The following is a 17,095-nucleotide window of genomic DNA, read 5'->3' on the forward strand; positions in this document are numbered from 1 at the left end:
TTTAAGTTTCATGATGTTTTTTCACCCGTTTCAGAGTTTATAATGGGTGTGTATGGGACGGAATGTTGGGGCTAGAGTGAGGCAGCTCAACTGCTAGAGTGAGAGGAGCAAAAAAATTAATCTTAAAATCTTTTTTAAAACTGCTGCTGTGTCCGCAGCGTTTGCTCTACAGGTATGATTTTACCCTCAAAACGTAGCCATGGCTGTCCTCTTTCATCCAATGTGTTTACTATTGTACTAGGTGTTATGGTTCTTTCATAAATGTCACCAATGCACAGCCTCCTCCCTCCAACTCTTCCATAGACTCTAATGTTAAAATGGCTCAGAAGGTTCGTTTGAAAATCAGAAGAGCATGGTGTCTTTCCACTGTCACCACGTCCATATAATAAGCTCCACAGGCATGAAAACTGAGAATTAGGTAGACTAGACATTGCTGTCGCTCACGGTGAAAGAATTTTGTCAATACGACTTTTACTTTTCATTTGGGAGCGATTTGTTTCGGCCTGACTTTTCTGTTCATTTTAAGCAGCAAAAGTGAGGCGCATGTCTGTGTACGTGTGTATGGAGCCATTGGGTGCGGTCACTATAGCAACCAGGCTCACACCTGCCTGCTTAACGAGCTCTGCCTGCCACTGTACCAAGATTCATCTTAAGCACTTCTCTTTCAACTGCTGCTGTGTCCACAGTGTTACAGCCATCATTTTACCCTCAAATTGTCGCCATTATTGTTCTCTTTCCAACACCGTATCTTTCAAAGCTCAGGCATTTAAACTTTTTAAACTGTGTGGATCAAAGTGGAGGGATCACATTTTAGTCATTCAGTGATTCAAAGAATATGACCTTTTAATATTCATTCAGATGTTTTCTGACTCTAAATGTTCTTTTCTCATTTCTTAGGGTTTTCTAATTTACATTTAAAACATTTTCAGTTTTTTTCCAACTTCTTCTTCTGTGTAACCTTCAGCTTTTAGCAGTTCAGCACCTTTGTTTTCAGGTTAAATTCGGTTGTTTTTTTGTTTTTTGTTTTTTATCTCATTCAATATTTTTAACTCAAAATTCAGCAATTAATTCATTTCAGTGCATACATTCAGATTCAAGCATTCACACTGCAGTTTCTTCAGAAAATGCACTTTCTAGTTAGTGTGAATGCTTGAAAAGCATTCACAGTATTGTTCTTCTAATCTTTATTATTATATTTTATTATTTTTCCGTACGTTTTTTGAAAGCCTACTCCTTCAAAACCGTTCAACTTAGAAAAACCATTCAAACATCGTTAGATTCCTATTATTTTGGACAACACTGCTTCTATTTTTCATATTTTTAACATTTATATTTTTAATTTTATTCAACTTTATTCAACAAAAATTTATAATGTATTTCAATGGGGAGACCCTTCAAATCCTCATTCAACTTACTCATTTTTAAACTCTTACTACTTCCACATACATTGACATAGAGCCACCATTCAAACTTTAAAACGAAGACAAGACATTCAACTATTCAACTTGTATTTATCTTTTCAATATCTATTATACTTTTTCTTCAGTTCCAGTTTAAGTTTCATGATGTTTTTTCACCCGTTTCAGAGTTTATAATGGGTGTGTATGGGACGGAATGTTGGGGCTAGAGTGAGACAGCTCAACTGCTAGAGTGAGAGGAGCAAAAAAATTAATCTTAAAATATTTTTTAAAACTGCTGCTGTGTCCGCAGCGTTTGCTCTACAGGTATGATTTTACCCTCAAAACGTAGCCATGGCTGTCCTCTTTCATCCAATGTGTTTACTATTGTACTAGGTGTTATGGTTCTTTCATAAATGTCACCAATGCACAGCCTCCTCCCTCCAACTCTTCCATAGACTCTAATGTTAAAATGGCTCAGAAGGTTCGTTTGAAAATCAGAAGAGCATGGTGTCTTTCCACTGTCACCACGTCCATATAATAAACTCCACAGACATGAAAACTGAGAATTAGGTAGACTAGAAGCTGCTGTCGCTCACGGTGAAAGAATTTTGTCAATACGACTTTTACTTTTCATTTGGGAACGATTTGTTTCGGCCTGACTTTTCTGTTCATTTTAAGCAGCAAAAGTGAGGCGCATGTCTGTGTACGTGTGTATGGAGCCATTGGGTGCGGTCACTATAGCAACCAGGCTCACACCTGCCTGCTTAACGAGCTCTGCCTGCCACTGTGCCAAGATTCATCTTAAACACTTCTCTTTCAACTGCTGCTGTGTCCACAGTGTCACAGCCATCATTTTACCCTCAAAACGTCGCCATCGTTGTTCTTTTTCCAACATCTTGTCTTTCAAAGCTCAGAGATGTAAACTTTTTAAACTGTGTGGATCAAAGTGGAGGGATCACATTTGAGTCATTCAGTGATTCAAAGAATATGACCTTTTAATATTCTTTCAGATGTTTTCTGACTCTAAATGTTCTTTTCTCATTTCTTAGGTTTTTCTAATTTACAATTAAAACATTTTCAGTTTTTTTCCAACTCCTTCTTCTGTGTAACCTTCAGCTTTTAGCAGTTCAGCACCTTTGTTTTCAGGTTAAATTCGTTTTGTTTTTTTGTTTTTTTTTATCTCATTCAATATTTTTAACTCAAAATTCAGCAATTAATTCATTTCAGTGCATACATTCAGATTCAAGCATTCACACTGCAGTTTCTTCAGAAAATGCACTTTCTAGTTCTATTTTATTCTTCCGTACGTTTTTTGAAAGCCTACTCCTTCAAAACCGTTCAACTTAGAAAAACCATTCAAACATCGTTAGATTCCTATTATTTTGGACATGACTGCTTCTATTTTTCTCATTTTTAACATTTATATTTTTAATTTTATTCAACTTTATTCAACAAAAATTTCCCATGTATTTCAATGGGGAGACCCTTCAAATTCTCATTCAACTTACTCATTTTTAAACTCTTACTACTTCCACATACATTGACATAGAGCCACCATTCAAACTTTAAAACGAAGACAAGACATTCAACTATTCAACTTGTATTTATCTTTTCAATATCTATTATACTTTTTCTTCAGTTCCAGTTTAAGTTTCATGATGTTTTTTCACCCGTTTCAAAATTTATAATGGGTGTGTATGGGACGGAATGTTGGGGCTAGAGTGAGAGAGCTCAACTGCTAGAGTGAGAGGAGCAAAAAAATTAATCTTAAAATCTTTTTTAAAACTGCTGCTGTGTCCACAGCGTTTGCTCTACAGCCGCCATTTTACCCTCAAAACGTAGCCATGGCTGTCCTCTTTCATCCAATGTGTTTACTATTGTCCTAGGTGTTATGGTTCTTTCATAAATGTCACCAATGCACAGCCTCCTCCCTCCAACTCTTCCATAGACTCTAATGTTAAAATGGCTCAGAAGGTTCGTTTGAAAATCAGAAGAGCATGGTGTCTTTCCACTGTCACCACGTCCATATAATAAGCTCCACAGGCATGAAAACTGAGAATTAGGTAGACTAGACATTGCTGTCGCTCACGGTGAAAGAATTTTGTCAATACGACTTTTACTTTTCATTTGGGAACGATTTGTTTCGGCCTGACTTTTCTGTTCATTTTAAGCAGCAAAAGTGAGGCGCATGTCTGTGTACGTGTGTATGGAGCCATTGGGTGCAGTCACTATAGCAACCAGGCTCACACCTGCCTGCTTAACGAGCTCTGCCTGCCACTGTACCAAGATTCATCTTAAGCACTTCTCTTTCAACTGCTGCTGTGTCCACAGTGTCACAGCCATCATTTTACCCTCAAATTGTCGCCATTATTGTTCTCTTTCCAACACCGTATCTTTCAAAGCTCAGGCATTTAAACTTTTTAAACTGTGTGGATCAAAGTGGAGGGATCACATTTGAGTCATTCAGTGATTCAAAGAATATGACCTTTTAATATTCATTCAGATGTTTTCTGACTCTAAATGTTCTTTTCTCATTTCTTAGGGTTTTCTAATTTACATTTAAAACATTTTCAGTTTTTTTCCAACTCCTTCTTCTGTGTAACCTTCAGCTTTTAGCAGTTCAGCACCTTTGTTTTCAGGTTAAATTCGTTTTTTTTTTTGTTTTTTTTTTATCTCATTCAATATTTTTAACTCAAAATTCAGCAATTAATTCATTTCAGTGCATACATTCAGATTCAAGCATTCACACTGCAGTTTCTTCAGAAAATGCACTTTCTAGTTGTTATTATTATTTATTTTATTTTATTTTACTTTCAGTTGTTAGAGATGGGACAGACATGACTGAGGGAGAGGAAAGAAAGAAAGAAAGATTTTGATTGATTTTTAAAAACACATTTATTCACTCAAAAGTGAACCAAACAGTCAGTTCAAACCAACACATTGCTAAACACAAGTTCAGAGTTATTTAAAGTAAACAGACTACCTTTATAATCCTAAATATTTCGAAAAACACCCAGTCCAACCATATTGAAATAATATTTATATACTCTAACATCACTTTTGCTCTCGAAACACTTTTGAAGAGCTCAACACAATCAGTATTTCGTCCATTATCAATCTTGTACTTTCTACTCAAGTAAATTTCCAACTTTGCTTGGCCCAAGAAAAAAAATCAGCAATTGTCCCTCTTTTCTTCTTCCCCTGTGTCATATGAAAAACCAAAAATAAAACACTGTTGTGTGAAAACTTCTCCAAAGGATTCCCAAATACCATTAAGTACTGAAAATCAATCAATCAATCTGAAACACTGTACAAAACAATGAAAAATAGTTTCTCTCATTGAACAAAAAGGACATGCATCTGAAGACCCAGGGTTAATGATGGACAATGATACCATGTAAAATCCGCCACTGTAAATTACCAGCTTTCTTGGTCAATGGTGGCTTGTACAGCGACCCCCATACAGGGCCCACATCAAAACCAACCTTAAAATGTTCTCACCAAGGTTTTGAACTTCAATATCAAAACTACTATGAGTTTCTTGAGCAAACGCTATGTCAATGCATTTAGATTTTAAAAGGTCAAAATACATCGCCCTTTTTCCATGTCCCTTGCACCATTAAGGTTCAAGGATGGGATTTTAAAGCTACTCATAACCATACAGAAAAAGATCCATAAAAAAACAAGAATACAGCATCGTATCTGCTGTTTTTCCCCTGTCAGGTATAGCATCAAACTCTGCGAAAACTGATGCAGAAAATTAGAACCAGTCTATACACTTCAGTGTCCCTCAAACCATCAGGGGTCCTTTGTCATATCAACCATTTAGCTGAATCAAGAAACAACTCTCTATCAGGGAAAAAATCTTGTATAACCACATCTCGCTTTCCTTTGGTTACTTCCAAAAAACTCTTGTTCTAAACTGTACCCATTACTTCTCTGACCATCAGGAATAGAAGAGTCAGATGACTCTCTATCACTATCACTCTCTCTTCCACCCTTTTTGTTTGCCTGCATCTTTTTTGGCTTTGCACCTTTAGAGTCCTTAGGTTTCCTTTTTGTATGTGGAATCTTAAAAACACTTTCATTATCCCCAAACAAATTCCTGTCACTGTGGACCATTCCATCCACATCCATTTCCTGTTGCACTCCTACTGGCGTAGTTGTGTGGCCAAACTCCTCACACACTTCAGCAGAAGTAGCGGCAACCTCACTGGTGTCCTGACTGCTAAGAGTCTCACATCCTGAAACTCCGCCCGCCTTTCCATCTCCGACATTGAATGCTGGGGCTCCATCCCGTGTGTCACTTGCAGAAACACCTTTGCCCCCCTTACCTGCTGAGACCCTTGCCAAAGTAGGGGAGATAGTTGTAACGTGGGTCAGTTGTAACACTTACAATTTCTCCAATCAGGGCTAAGTTTCAAATGATGTGACTCATCCTGTGCATGCCCAATTCAGTTCTGCTATCACATGTGAAAAATCAGCACATTTGTCAAACACAGACAATTTAACACGAAAAAAAGCAATTTGTATGCCAAAAAGTACGTTTTTCTACTTTATTTCAATGTTTAATAGCATTATCTGAGTAGAAGTATTGACCTGTTTCTTCTTTTCTTTTGTTTCTTTGTTTTGTTCGTCATCCCCTGCTGTACTCAGAGGCCCAAATCCACTCAGAACCAGTTAAAAAGACAGGCACAACATTGTTTTATTGAAGTTTTATAGTGGTCATTTGTATTAAATGCATGCAATTTTTACAAAAGTCATAAAACCAATTTTTCCACACATACAAAGTCCAATTCTTCTTTTCTGAACAGATAGTAAAAATAGTTTTAATGTGTTCATAAAAACAGGACAAAACCTCCATCACAAGTAGGCCTCTAAAGGTTCTGTTATTTTCCCTTTACTTACACTGGTCAAGTATAAGGCAGCAGCAGTCTGTACAAACAGCAACTGAATCAAATATCTACATGTTTCTTTGCGTTTTCCCAATTCTGAGTATTGCAGTCTCTTTCCACAAGGAGCCACCACATTAAAAAACAATAAATAAATGTCTGTGCTTTTGGTCCAGAGTCTGACCCTTGACCCTGAGCGTGGAGGAGGTCAGACCATGTCGGTGTGACCGAACACATGCTGGTGGCCAGGTTGGAACTGCTGTGTCCAGTCAATGATGACCGGTTTGAAGAGTCCACAACAGCGGAGATGGAAGAACGACACCAGGTTCCTAACCACGCCCAAACTATGAACACAGAATCAGAGAAAAGTGACTCAGCTGACCGACAACATAAAGTACGAGTTTAGGTTAAAAAAACAAAACAAAACGCACAGCACATGATTTGCCAGTAAATCCTAAAGAGCCCATGGCATGCTACAGACAACTAAGCAAACAATTTGTAAATATCAAGATATAAGTTATACGATAAAGACAAGAAGCACTACATGCAACTCACTTGAATGGATTTTGTCTCAGAGAGACAGGTTGCCCGAGTTTCCTCTGGCGATGTGTTAGATTTGTTCGCTCTACTGCCGTCAGTCCCAGGAATGCAATCTGATCACACACACACACACACACACACACACACACACACACACACACACACACAAAAAAAAAATAAGGTATGTTGTGTGTTAGAGCAAGAAAAACAAAGAACTAAGCTTGGGGTAAAATTTAAAGACTTTTGTGAAGGCCAAAGCTGAATATTTCCATCTATATTTTAAAATGATTAAGCAAACACTCAAAACAAAATGGAAAGCCGGGAATTTTCTCTGGTCTCACCCAAAACACAGAATTTGTAGTAATTTATGTTGAATTCTGCCAACTAATCCCCTATTTTGAAACATTTACAGAAAACGCAATATGTGCGTGACAGTGAATACTATCCATATGATATACAGAGCCTTAGAACCCCATTAAGAAACTCCAAGCAGCGAGTCACCTGGTAGAGCTGCAGCAGCAGGGTCAAAGTAGACCAACTTGTATGATAGACGACCAGGACGAAGATGCAGAGCAGCCAGGGAGAGCACCCTATCAGGCCAGAGAAGGTACCCCACAGGCCCTGCTCCTCGTAATGCAGCATGCAATGAGCGGACCAGTCTGAAAGAAACATACACAGGCATGTTCATCCAGGGTAAAGGTCATAGCGTGTCAGATGGCATGGCTACACTAGCTGTTGCAGAACTCACACATGACACAGCCGTACAACATCCAGGCTCCCATCAGCACGAGGGAGAACAGAAAGAGGATGAAGTAGTGATGGTTCCTCGCACCTGGGGAAAAGAAAATAATCAGATTAAAAGATGCAAAAAATTAAAAAAGGTAATAATTTAGTAGCAGTGCGTCAAAAAACATTTATGGGAAAGTATTATGCTCTCCAATAATTTGAATGACTAGGGATCAGAGCACTTTATCTTCAGGAAAAATACTGTATAGTTTTTTAATGCATCCCTTAAGTCTTGATATACTAGACCTCCTAAATAAGACATGACTTTCTCAGCTTTGTCTTCGTGTTTGACAGTTCTTCCTGCTGTTGCGTAATTTGAAAGTTACGAACAGGCTTGTGTGTTACCAATGCAGCTGTTGGTCCAGATGGAGTGGTGGTCCTGCTTGGCCACACAGGCATCGCAGCTGAAGCAGTGATTGGCTCTCATTGGCTTCTTTATCTGTAAAAACACATGGTATAAAATAGTACTGGTTGTCACAGTGCTAATGGTGCAGTGTTATTAAAGAGGTGGTTGCAGGTCAGTGGCCTTACCATACAAGAGGTGCACAATATCCTGGGGTCCAGACAGCCGGCTTCAGCCAACACCAACACATTCTGTCAACACAGAGGAACAAAACATAGCTCAGCTCCATGTAAAACATTTACATGGAATATTCTGAACTCTGTCCTTCTCACCATTTTCTTCTCCTCTTCAGTTGCTCTGATGAAGCCGGGGTCCGTCCTGCAGGTGCGGAGGTAGTAGTAGAGTAAAGCAGTGGCATTCAGAGTGAACAGTACCTGTACTGTGGCACTAGGCTGATGTGGAGTTTCAAGTTAAGAAGGTCTCTGTTCAGTTTGTCATCAGAATATGAATGAAACCCAGTTGCCTAATTTATTGGCCTCCAATGACAGATCTGTTTCTCTTTACTGATGATAAAACTATGCATCACTCTTACAACAGAAAGAAAAAAACAAAACAAAACACACACCCTCAGAGAATCTTCCGGTTTAAAAGCATTATCCATCAAGTGCATTCATGAGTCTTGCTTATGTTTTTCATCTGGTACTGACTTGCTTCTCCCAAAGGAAATGCTTTAAGGTGTGGTTTCATTTTTTCAAAGGATATCTGGCATAAACCAGAGGCACCAGGTGACAAGCATCCAAAAGATTGAAGCCATGAGACTTGAAGCTTGTAGGTTGGACTGAAAGTCTGAGCCTGGGAAATTCCTGTTTCATGCAAACATTCATTACTAAATCAATAACACAGGTTTTAATAACAGTAGAGTACATCCGTGAATCAGTGGAAGTGTATCCTCACCTTGTAGCCAGATTAATCACACCTATCACACAGGCCAACAGGATCCCTTTGAGTAACCAGGATTCTGAGTTCATATCCACTATTGCACCAACACCTCCAAACAAAGCCGTGCAGAGTAAAAACTGCAGAAACACCTGAGAAATACAGGGAGAGGATTCTTTTAGAAGAGTCACTGTAGACTGCTAAAAACGTGTTATTTGAGACAAACGTACCCTGTATCTGTTCACGACTCGCAGGCAGCGAGAGTTGGAACGAAGCCTCTCCCGTTTGACCTGATTGAGCATGTGCATGAGCAACGGGCTGTGCACTTGGTGAGCCAAGTCGATGGGTGTGTGACCCTGAAGAAGAACATTAAGAACCCCATGAAAAAAATGAATCACTGATTCAGTTCAAAAGTGGGTATAATTGTAGTTCTTATAATTGACTGTTTACGCTGAGTACATGAACTCTATTGTCAAACGCAGTGCAAAAAACCCAAGTTTAACTTGTGTTAAACTCAAGTTTAAGGGCATAGTTCTATTGTAGTAAATGAATCAAGAAACAGCTTATTTATTGTCAGTCTGCAGATACATGCAAAGCTATTCAGAGACATGGAGTGAGCAATACTATTCAGTGCATTCTCCAAGAAAATCTTGTTGTTTTTTTTTAGTGAGCTCAGCAACTCAGACTTCATTATAGTGGGCATCAAGACTTAATGGAATACTGTAGGAATACTGTGCATTGCCTATTCATTATTTCATATGCAAGCATTTAGAGCTGAATAATGATGAAAGCAAGGTGTACCTGTTACTTGGCCTGATCTACTAAGATGGCTTACTTACTTAATAGTGAACAAAGCGCTCATGCAGAGATTAAGCAAACACATTCAGTTGAAAAACAAAACAGTGTGCTCCTAGAATATACACCTAGAGTATCCAGTTCAAAATCCTACGTCTCCTAGAAAACCTGACCTCTGAACACTGACTTTATCATCGGGATTCAAACTCATATGACAGTAGCTGCGCCTGTGGGATCAACTCCTACAGTTCTCGAGTTATCGCTTTCACAAACTTAAGTGTTCACACGCCCACCTCACCGCTTGCCTGCCTGACCAACAGGGTGATGACATTACCCATTTAGCCTTTTACAGCTAAAGGTTAATAAGAATAATATTCTGTTTATGTATTCCAACATTATGCACTCACAATAATGTAAAAAAAAAAAGAGAAAAAAAAGTGTTTGAATTTATTGAAGCTCACATTAATGTTTTCTGCTTCCACACTGGCCCCAGCCTCCAGCAGGATGTGGGCAGCATCTACATTTCCTGCCAGCACAGCACAGTGCAGTGGAGTGTTCCTGTTGACTTTGTCCACAGCGCTCACGGAGGCATTATTTTTGATTAAAAAGTTTGTTGGTTCAGGCCTGTGACAGAAAGGAAACATCTTACTTTGTTACAGCACATTTAGATACTATCAGAATACTTTTACCAATCAGAAAAAAAGGATTATGCTAACAAACTATACTTAATTTCTTATCAAGACAAGCAATCAAAGCACTGGGGTTAAAAAAGAGAAAGAGGCCTTACCCGATAATCTTCTGTGCTGCTAACATTAGTGGCGTCTGTCCATTGCAGTCAGGCCCGTCAACTTCCTGGAGGCAACGGAGAAATTGAGAAACAAAACCACAACTTGCGCAAAGTGAGAAGCAAATGTAATCAGAGAAAGAGTGAAAACAGAAGTGTTGCAGAGAGAAAGAGTGGGATATAAAGTGATGTGTATGTCTGACCTGTCCCTTAGCTATAAGATAAGCTGCTATTGCCATGTGTTGGAAGAGAATAGCAAGGTGGAGAGCCCTGTAGCCCTCTCCATCTGCAACAGAGGGGTCTGCTCCATATCTCATTAGCTGGATTACCATGGGGAGGTGGCCCTGTCTGGTCATTCAAACAAAAACATGATAATGGACAAGTCTTAAAACACCCAGCAGACTAGTTGTAAAACAGTTACGTAGCCTCACTGAGGACACACTGCCAAAGTGCATAATCTCTTCTAATGCAGGTAAACTTTAACCAGTGGTTGCTGGTAAACCAAAACTAAAGTAAAATAATGCATATGCAAAACAAAGCAAAGCAGCCCAACCCAGCTCTATATCGTGCACAGCCATATAGTCACCTTATGGCCCAATGAAGTGGAGTAGAGTTCAGGTCTCCGCCCAGCTGGTCTACTATTGCTCCTTTGGAAATATAATACCTGTTAGAAAACAAAAGAGAACAGATGTAAAGATCATACTTCAAAGTATTTTGTGGGTTTTTATTATTTGTATTCATTTATTTGTCTCCCTGGTTTCCAGTTTTTGTTTAGCTACTATTTGTTAATTATTTGCATTATTATTCATAAACTTAAGTGCCAAAAGAAAGCCTGTGTTGGTTATATATAAAATGCAAACTGATCATTTGTCACAATTGTAGTATTTTTTTATGTATAGATTCAAGAAATTGTCTAGAATAAATAATTATACCCCCCGATTTGGTGTGTTGTGATAGGTCATTTGCAGTAGATGTGTTCACAAAACAGATTTCCATTTCTTTCTTTCTTTTCGTTGTCAGACTGAGATGAGATCTAAAGGCCTTACTTGACCAGCTCTAAGCGGTTGTTGATAGCAGCCCAGTGCAGCAGAGTGACGTTCTCTTTGTCTGGCTGCCTGACGTCATATCCAGCTTCCACCAGCTCCTTACAGCGCTCCAGGATTCCAAACCTGCGGGACACGCACACACACGCACGCGCATGCACGCACACACACACGGCAATCAATCATGTTATAAACCACACAGTGCTCTGCAATCAAATTAAATCCAAACTACAGATAAACTGAGGAGATGCGACAAATGTAGATAAAATATGTTAGAGAACTAAAAGTACAATGTGACCTGGAAAAGCAAGTTACTCAAGAAGGACTTTTAGAATGTGGAAGACAAAAAAAACAAACAAAAAAAAACGTATACACATACTCTTCCCTACAAAGTCATGGTTAGATAAATAGATAGAAGCGGTTCTATTGGTTTTTTTCTATTGTCCCCCGGCTTAAACAGCGTGAGTGAATTCTGCTTTTATTTACCTCTACTAACTGATCATTAGCTGCAAATCCTTACATGTACTTATCTCAAAAAAACTAAAGCACATCAACAAGTGCATCCATTCTTTACATTTCTAAATTGGATATAAACTAACACGTGCTATATCTTGTTCTACATTATATCATAAACAAAGATTATGAACAGCTGAAAACAGGCCTACAATTATCAATATTACCATATATTTAGAGTCACGAAAGAAAGAAAGTTTTCACAGGGCTCTGTGCAGTCCTGTGAAAAACTAGGCACACCTTTAGCGCCAATAATTTGCAGTACTTTTCTTTTATGACTTTATCTGTTTCTCATATCACTGTGGAGTAGAGCTGGACGATATATCGAGTTTTTAAAAAATATCGATATATTTTTATACGAGATATAAGATGTGACAATATCCTTTATATCGATATAGTCTATGTGGAGCCGCAAGTTTGCCTCTCTTTCGTCCACTTTCGTCTTTACGCAACGTTACTCGGCCTCCCCTCCTCCCCCATCGCTTCACCTGCAGGAAGCGACAAGATGGACACGGCAAATCTCCGTTAACGAGTTACTGCACATCGCCGTGCGTGGGGCTGGACGGCGTCAACGTGTTAGCTAGCTAACCACGCTAACGAGCTAACCACGCTAACGCCATGCAGCCCAGAGGTGCTGCACGGACTAAAATCCTTTCATTTTCTCAAAAGTTGACAGCGCGCCTTATGTATGAATTCTGGTTGTGCTTGATGACTGCGAACCGATTTTATGTGGAACACGGCGCTCAGCAATCTGTCAAAAAACGTTTTAGTACGACTTTGGTAAGCTACGGAGCTGCACCGCTTGATGGATTGTCGGAGCATTACGGCTGAGCCTCGCGGAGTGATACGTACTGTGCTTCAACGTAATATTACCCTACTGTGTATAAGGACCATAAATGGCACCTGTTAAGAGACGTGGTTGCGAAGCGGATTTCAAACTCCAGGCTGTCAGTCACGCAGTAAAACTTGGGAACAGAGCAGCTGTGAAATCTGTCCGTCTTTGTTATTATGCTCAGCGTCTTTTAGTTTACATTTTGACTGCACAATTGTGAGCTTTTTGTTATGCACAAAAACAACATTGTTTTCTTTTATTTATGGAGCATTATTATTTAATAAATGCTCATAATTTATTTTTGAGTAAATTTTATGTACATCTGTTCTATGTTAATAAAAGTGCCTGTGTGACATCTGGGACACAGCTTTGACTAAGAACTCTCTTTTTGTTCTTACTTTATGGCTTTAAAAAAATATATCGAGATATATATATCTTATATCGCCATCCAGCTAAAAAATATCGAGATATGAATTTTGGGTCATATCGCCCAGCCCTACTGTGGAGGAATTCAGACCTTTTACAACACTGGCAACATTTGTCTTTTTTCCAGCATTTCTTTAGGTCATTGAGTTTTGCAGGCAGGTTTCTTAAAGTCCCAGCACAGCACTAAGGTCTGAACTTTGACCTTTGTCTTTATCTTCTTATCTTTTTGTTCTAGATTTGCTGCTCTGTTTTAGGACTGCAACTAAAGATTATTTTGTTAGTCGACTAATCTGCCAATTCTTCTTTGATTAGTCAATTAGTCACCGATTATTTCAATAACTCTTATCTCCGCTTCCTGTGGGCAGACCTATTTTAGGCTCCAGTACCTCACCTGCTCAGTCTGCCCAACGGTGACTATGACCCTGTTGTCTTGTCCCGCATTAAATTAAAATAATGACCCAGGAAACATATGAATTTGAATATAAATTTTTTTAAAAACACATGCAAAAAAGAAACTAAAAATAGCTTCTGTCCATAAGTTCAAACAAAGCTCCAAATTAAATCAAAAATATTTTATTTTCCAGTACAAAAGTACAAGTTTCCAAACTTTACAGATGATACAGTTCATGAATTCCCACCTGTAGTAGACATGCTCAGGAGTGAGGTTTGCTCTCATCTTTGAGATGTTCTAGGTGCTGATAACAATGCTGAAGATGCTCTCTGTCATGACCTCAGCCATTTGAGAGGTCCATGAGCCTCTTTACAGGACACTCAACTCATCTATATACCCGTGCTTAATACTAGTAAAACAGAACAAATCTAAGGCTCTAAAAGACAGTTACTAGTCCCAAATCTCAGTGTTTCTTAGATGGTGTAGTGTTTAAAATATTAGAAATTACATGTTCCACTACTTACTGTGATGCCTTCACTATGTCCCAACTGCTGCTATCATCCATGTGTGACCGTTTCTTTGGTTGCTCCCTGATGTCAGTCAGATCTGCATTTTTCCCGAACTGTCCGTAAAAACCCGGCATGAATGGATTCACCATCCCTCCAAATCCTGCCGGTCTTGGCCCATGACTGTGAGAATGGCCTTGATGCCCATGGTGACAGCTGTCATGCATGTGGCTGTGATCCTGCAACATGCACACGACGAGACACTTATTTAGTCCAAAGTGGTCCACAGGGAACCTTTAAAGTGGTAGAGACCGTGGGATCAAACTGTCAAGTCCAAATTGAGCCCAGCCAAAGCCCTTTGCTGCCATCCCTCTAATTTTTCTGACTCACTGTATAGAGACTGAGGGGCTTGGTATTACGGCTATACCATGAGATTAAATCAATTTGTCAACTTTAGCAACCCAGAGTTTATTTCTGAATCAATTAATCTGTCTGTGACTGTTGTAATAATAGATTAATTATTCAAGCCAACTATCAAGTAAAAGTATTTCCTCTTTACAGTCTCTGAATCTGCTGCTCTTTTTTTTTTTTAGAATACTGAAAATTGGTTGTATATGGAGAAAACAAACTCAAGGCCTCACATAAGGCTTTCAGACAGTATGATGTAACGCTTATCTGTTATTCTATGGAATAAACTAATAAGTGGCTTTTTTTTTTAAGTTGACTTTCAGAAATAAAACCTTGGTATTCCCAAACAAGCACCCCCAGAGAATTTTTGCCATATAATATTCTCCACAGCGAAACCGGTATAAATGTTCATGTGACATAAAAATATCATATTGATATCACTGCTATAACAAAGCCATGTGTTTACATTCCTTGGTCTGTGCAATGAGACAAGTCCAGGCATATCTGAGAGTGCCAAAAGAGACATTTAAGTACCTTAAAATTAAACTACTTATTAATTAACATCTGACATACTTTTAACACAACTTCTGCAGTTCTGTTTTCAAGGGAAAAAACTACCTTAGACTACATTTGTATTTACATCTAGCTTATGCTGTGTCACTGGATAATAATGCTGTTGCTTCCAATTTGTTTTGGTACATTCACACTAAAAATAAGGAAGCTTCTCACAGATGACAGTAGCTCTATGGAAAAGAATGACGGAAAATCCCCTTCATTTACTTACACTTATGAATGCTACTTCCCGCCAAGTTGCAAGTATCAATAACACTGCTCAGTTCTATTTTTTTCCATGCAGTCAGAAATATCGTGCTATAAATTTGAGGCTGTATCAACCACCCCTAGTTATGCTTTCATACTTTTTTGACACACAAATACAAACTGGAGGCAGACGGAAAACGATGTGTTTGGCTGAGATTGACCTATGACAGCTTATAATGATGGATCTATCCATAATTAATGTCTATAGATTTTAGAATGAGATGACTAAAAGCTCTCGTAGGTGTAATGTATTGTGGCCTAATACTTTTTGTCCATATACTGTATATAGCAAAATATATATCCTAGGCAAACACAAGGTGATGTACGGTCTAAGGGAATGCTCACAGTAAGTAGCTAACTCATTTGCTAAATACATTGTTGGAAATTTAGTATAATTTTCCCTTTATAATATAAATCAATCATCGCACAAGTTTATCATTTAGAGAAGGTTTCAGATGAAAGCTGTGAGAAGTTTGCACTGCGCTGAATATGTAGATAAATCTTGCATTGTTGAGTTAATCCCACCCTACTACTGCAGCACTAGGCAGCCGTTTTATCTTCTGGGATAGATGGATGTGCTGGATGCGTTTTGCTGTCAGTCTGGATTAGAATAGATGTTTAATACTGATGGTCACACTGTGAATACAACAGGCTGCTGCCGTGATCTAGACAGATGGCTAATTTACCAACATATGGTAAAAGCTGCACGCTTTCTGGCTGTTATGAGTATTAATACATGTGGATTTAGCTGAACACACGCAGCTCGGACAAGGACTGGGACTTGTGTGCTGGAAGAGGATTACAGCATCATGATAATGGGAAAGGTAAAACAAACAAACAAACAAAAAACCCCAAACCCTCATCTGTTTGTCAGTTAATCATCATGTCAACCAGATAAACCAGAAAGCACTTCCGTAAAGTCAGCACCAGAGGTTTCACGCCAAAGAAATGAGCTAAATGCTAGGACGCTTTGAATTCAGGTAACTAGCTGCAGGTTCACTATGCCTATGAAGCTAACGACGACGAGCCCTGATTTAACTCGAAGTCTATCAGGCAGGTTATTACACGTTACACCAACTCAACACAAGCTAAAATTTAACAGCAAGCTAGCTAATTGACAGCTAACAAAAATAACATAACTGAAAAAATGCCCATGTGCCAAGTGTCAACACGATAAATCAGAAACTACATACAACAAGACAAAGAAGCAATTATTATGTATAAATTGTCTTACATTTGCGTCTTCGTTCCAGTCCATTTTGTAGCCGATGAGGGAAGGGAAAGTTACTGCCGCTGGATAGGCAGGTTTAGAGTTTGACTTCCGGCGTTGGCTTTTCAGATTAAATGTCTATTTAAAAAATGTATGCGTCACAATTTATACAGTATCGCATAAAAAACAAAACAACAGGAGTGTACAGTCTACACATACACACACAAATCACAATAAATTCTTTGAGAGGCAAAATCTTTAGCCCACCTCAGCAATAGAGCAAAAGATGGCTCCCTCTGCCAGGAAAATACTGCCATCGCCGTTTTGATATACTTACAATGTTTAATATGTAATACAGTTACCACACACACACACACACACACACACACACACACACACACACACACACACACACACCCACCTGCGGTGGTTAAATGTTGCTCAGGTGTGAAATTTAAGAGTCGTGAAATT

General features: G+C 38.8%; 1 protein-coding gene across 1 annotated transcript; it reads right to left on the reverse strand.

Annotated features, from left to right (window-relative positions):
- Positions 1 to 5,947: 5,947 nt before the first annotated feature.
- Positions 5,948 to 16,758, reverse strand: zdhhc13 (zDHHC palmitoyltransferase 13). Its single transcript, XM_086294427.1, has 17 exons — positions 16,649 to 16,758; positions 14,206 to 14,426; positions 11,523 to 11,645; positions 11,063 to 11,140; positions 10,680 to 10,824; positions 10,480 to 10,544; positions 10,154 to 10,316; positions 9,128 to 9,253; positions 8,916 to 9,049; positions 8,722 to 8,824; positions 8,294 to 8,416; positions 8,150 to 8,212; positions 7,964 to 8,057; positions 7,581 to 7,664; positions 7,334 to 7,491; positions 6,848 to 6,945; positions 5,948 to 6,636 (listed from the first exon to the last, which is right to left on the reverse strand). The coding sequence occupies exons 1-17, from the start codon at positions 16,670 to 16,672 to the stop codon at positions 6,501 to 6,503; spliced, it is 1,938 nt and encodes a 645-aa protein (XP_086150553.1). The 5' UTR covers positions 16,673 to 16,758; the 3' UTR covers positions 5,948 to 6,500.
- Positions 16,759 to 17,095: the final 337 nt, after the last annotated feature.

This window comes from Aulonocara sp. 'chitande type north' Nkhata Bay, linkage group LG1, assembly GCF_057382095.1.
Source record: "Aulonocara sp. 'chitande type north' Nkhata Bay isolate Kocher_YH1m ecotype deep benthic linkage group LG1, A_spYH_male_GT1.1, whole genome shotgun sequence".
Classification (NCBI taxonomy): domain Eukaryota; kingdom Metazoa; phylum Chordata; class Actinopteri; order Cichliformes; family Cichlidae; genus Aulonocara; species Aulonocara sp. 'chitande type north' Nkhata Bay.

Bases quoted from the DNA above. Each gene is read 5' to 3' on its own strand.
- zdhhc13 (XM_086294427.1), bottom strand. From the start codon at position 16,672: ATGGACTGGAACGAAGACGCAAAT. The intron at 8,213-8,293 runs GTGAGAAGGACA...CTGTGTTGACAG, and splicing joins CTGAAGAGGAGAAGAAAATG to AATGTGTTGGTGTTGGCTGA. The intron at 8,058-8,149 runs GTAAGGCCACTG...GTGTTTTTACAG, and splicing joins TATTGTGCACCTCTTGTATG to ATAAAGAAGCCAATGAGAGC.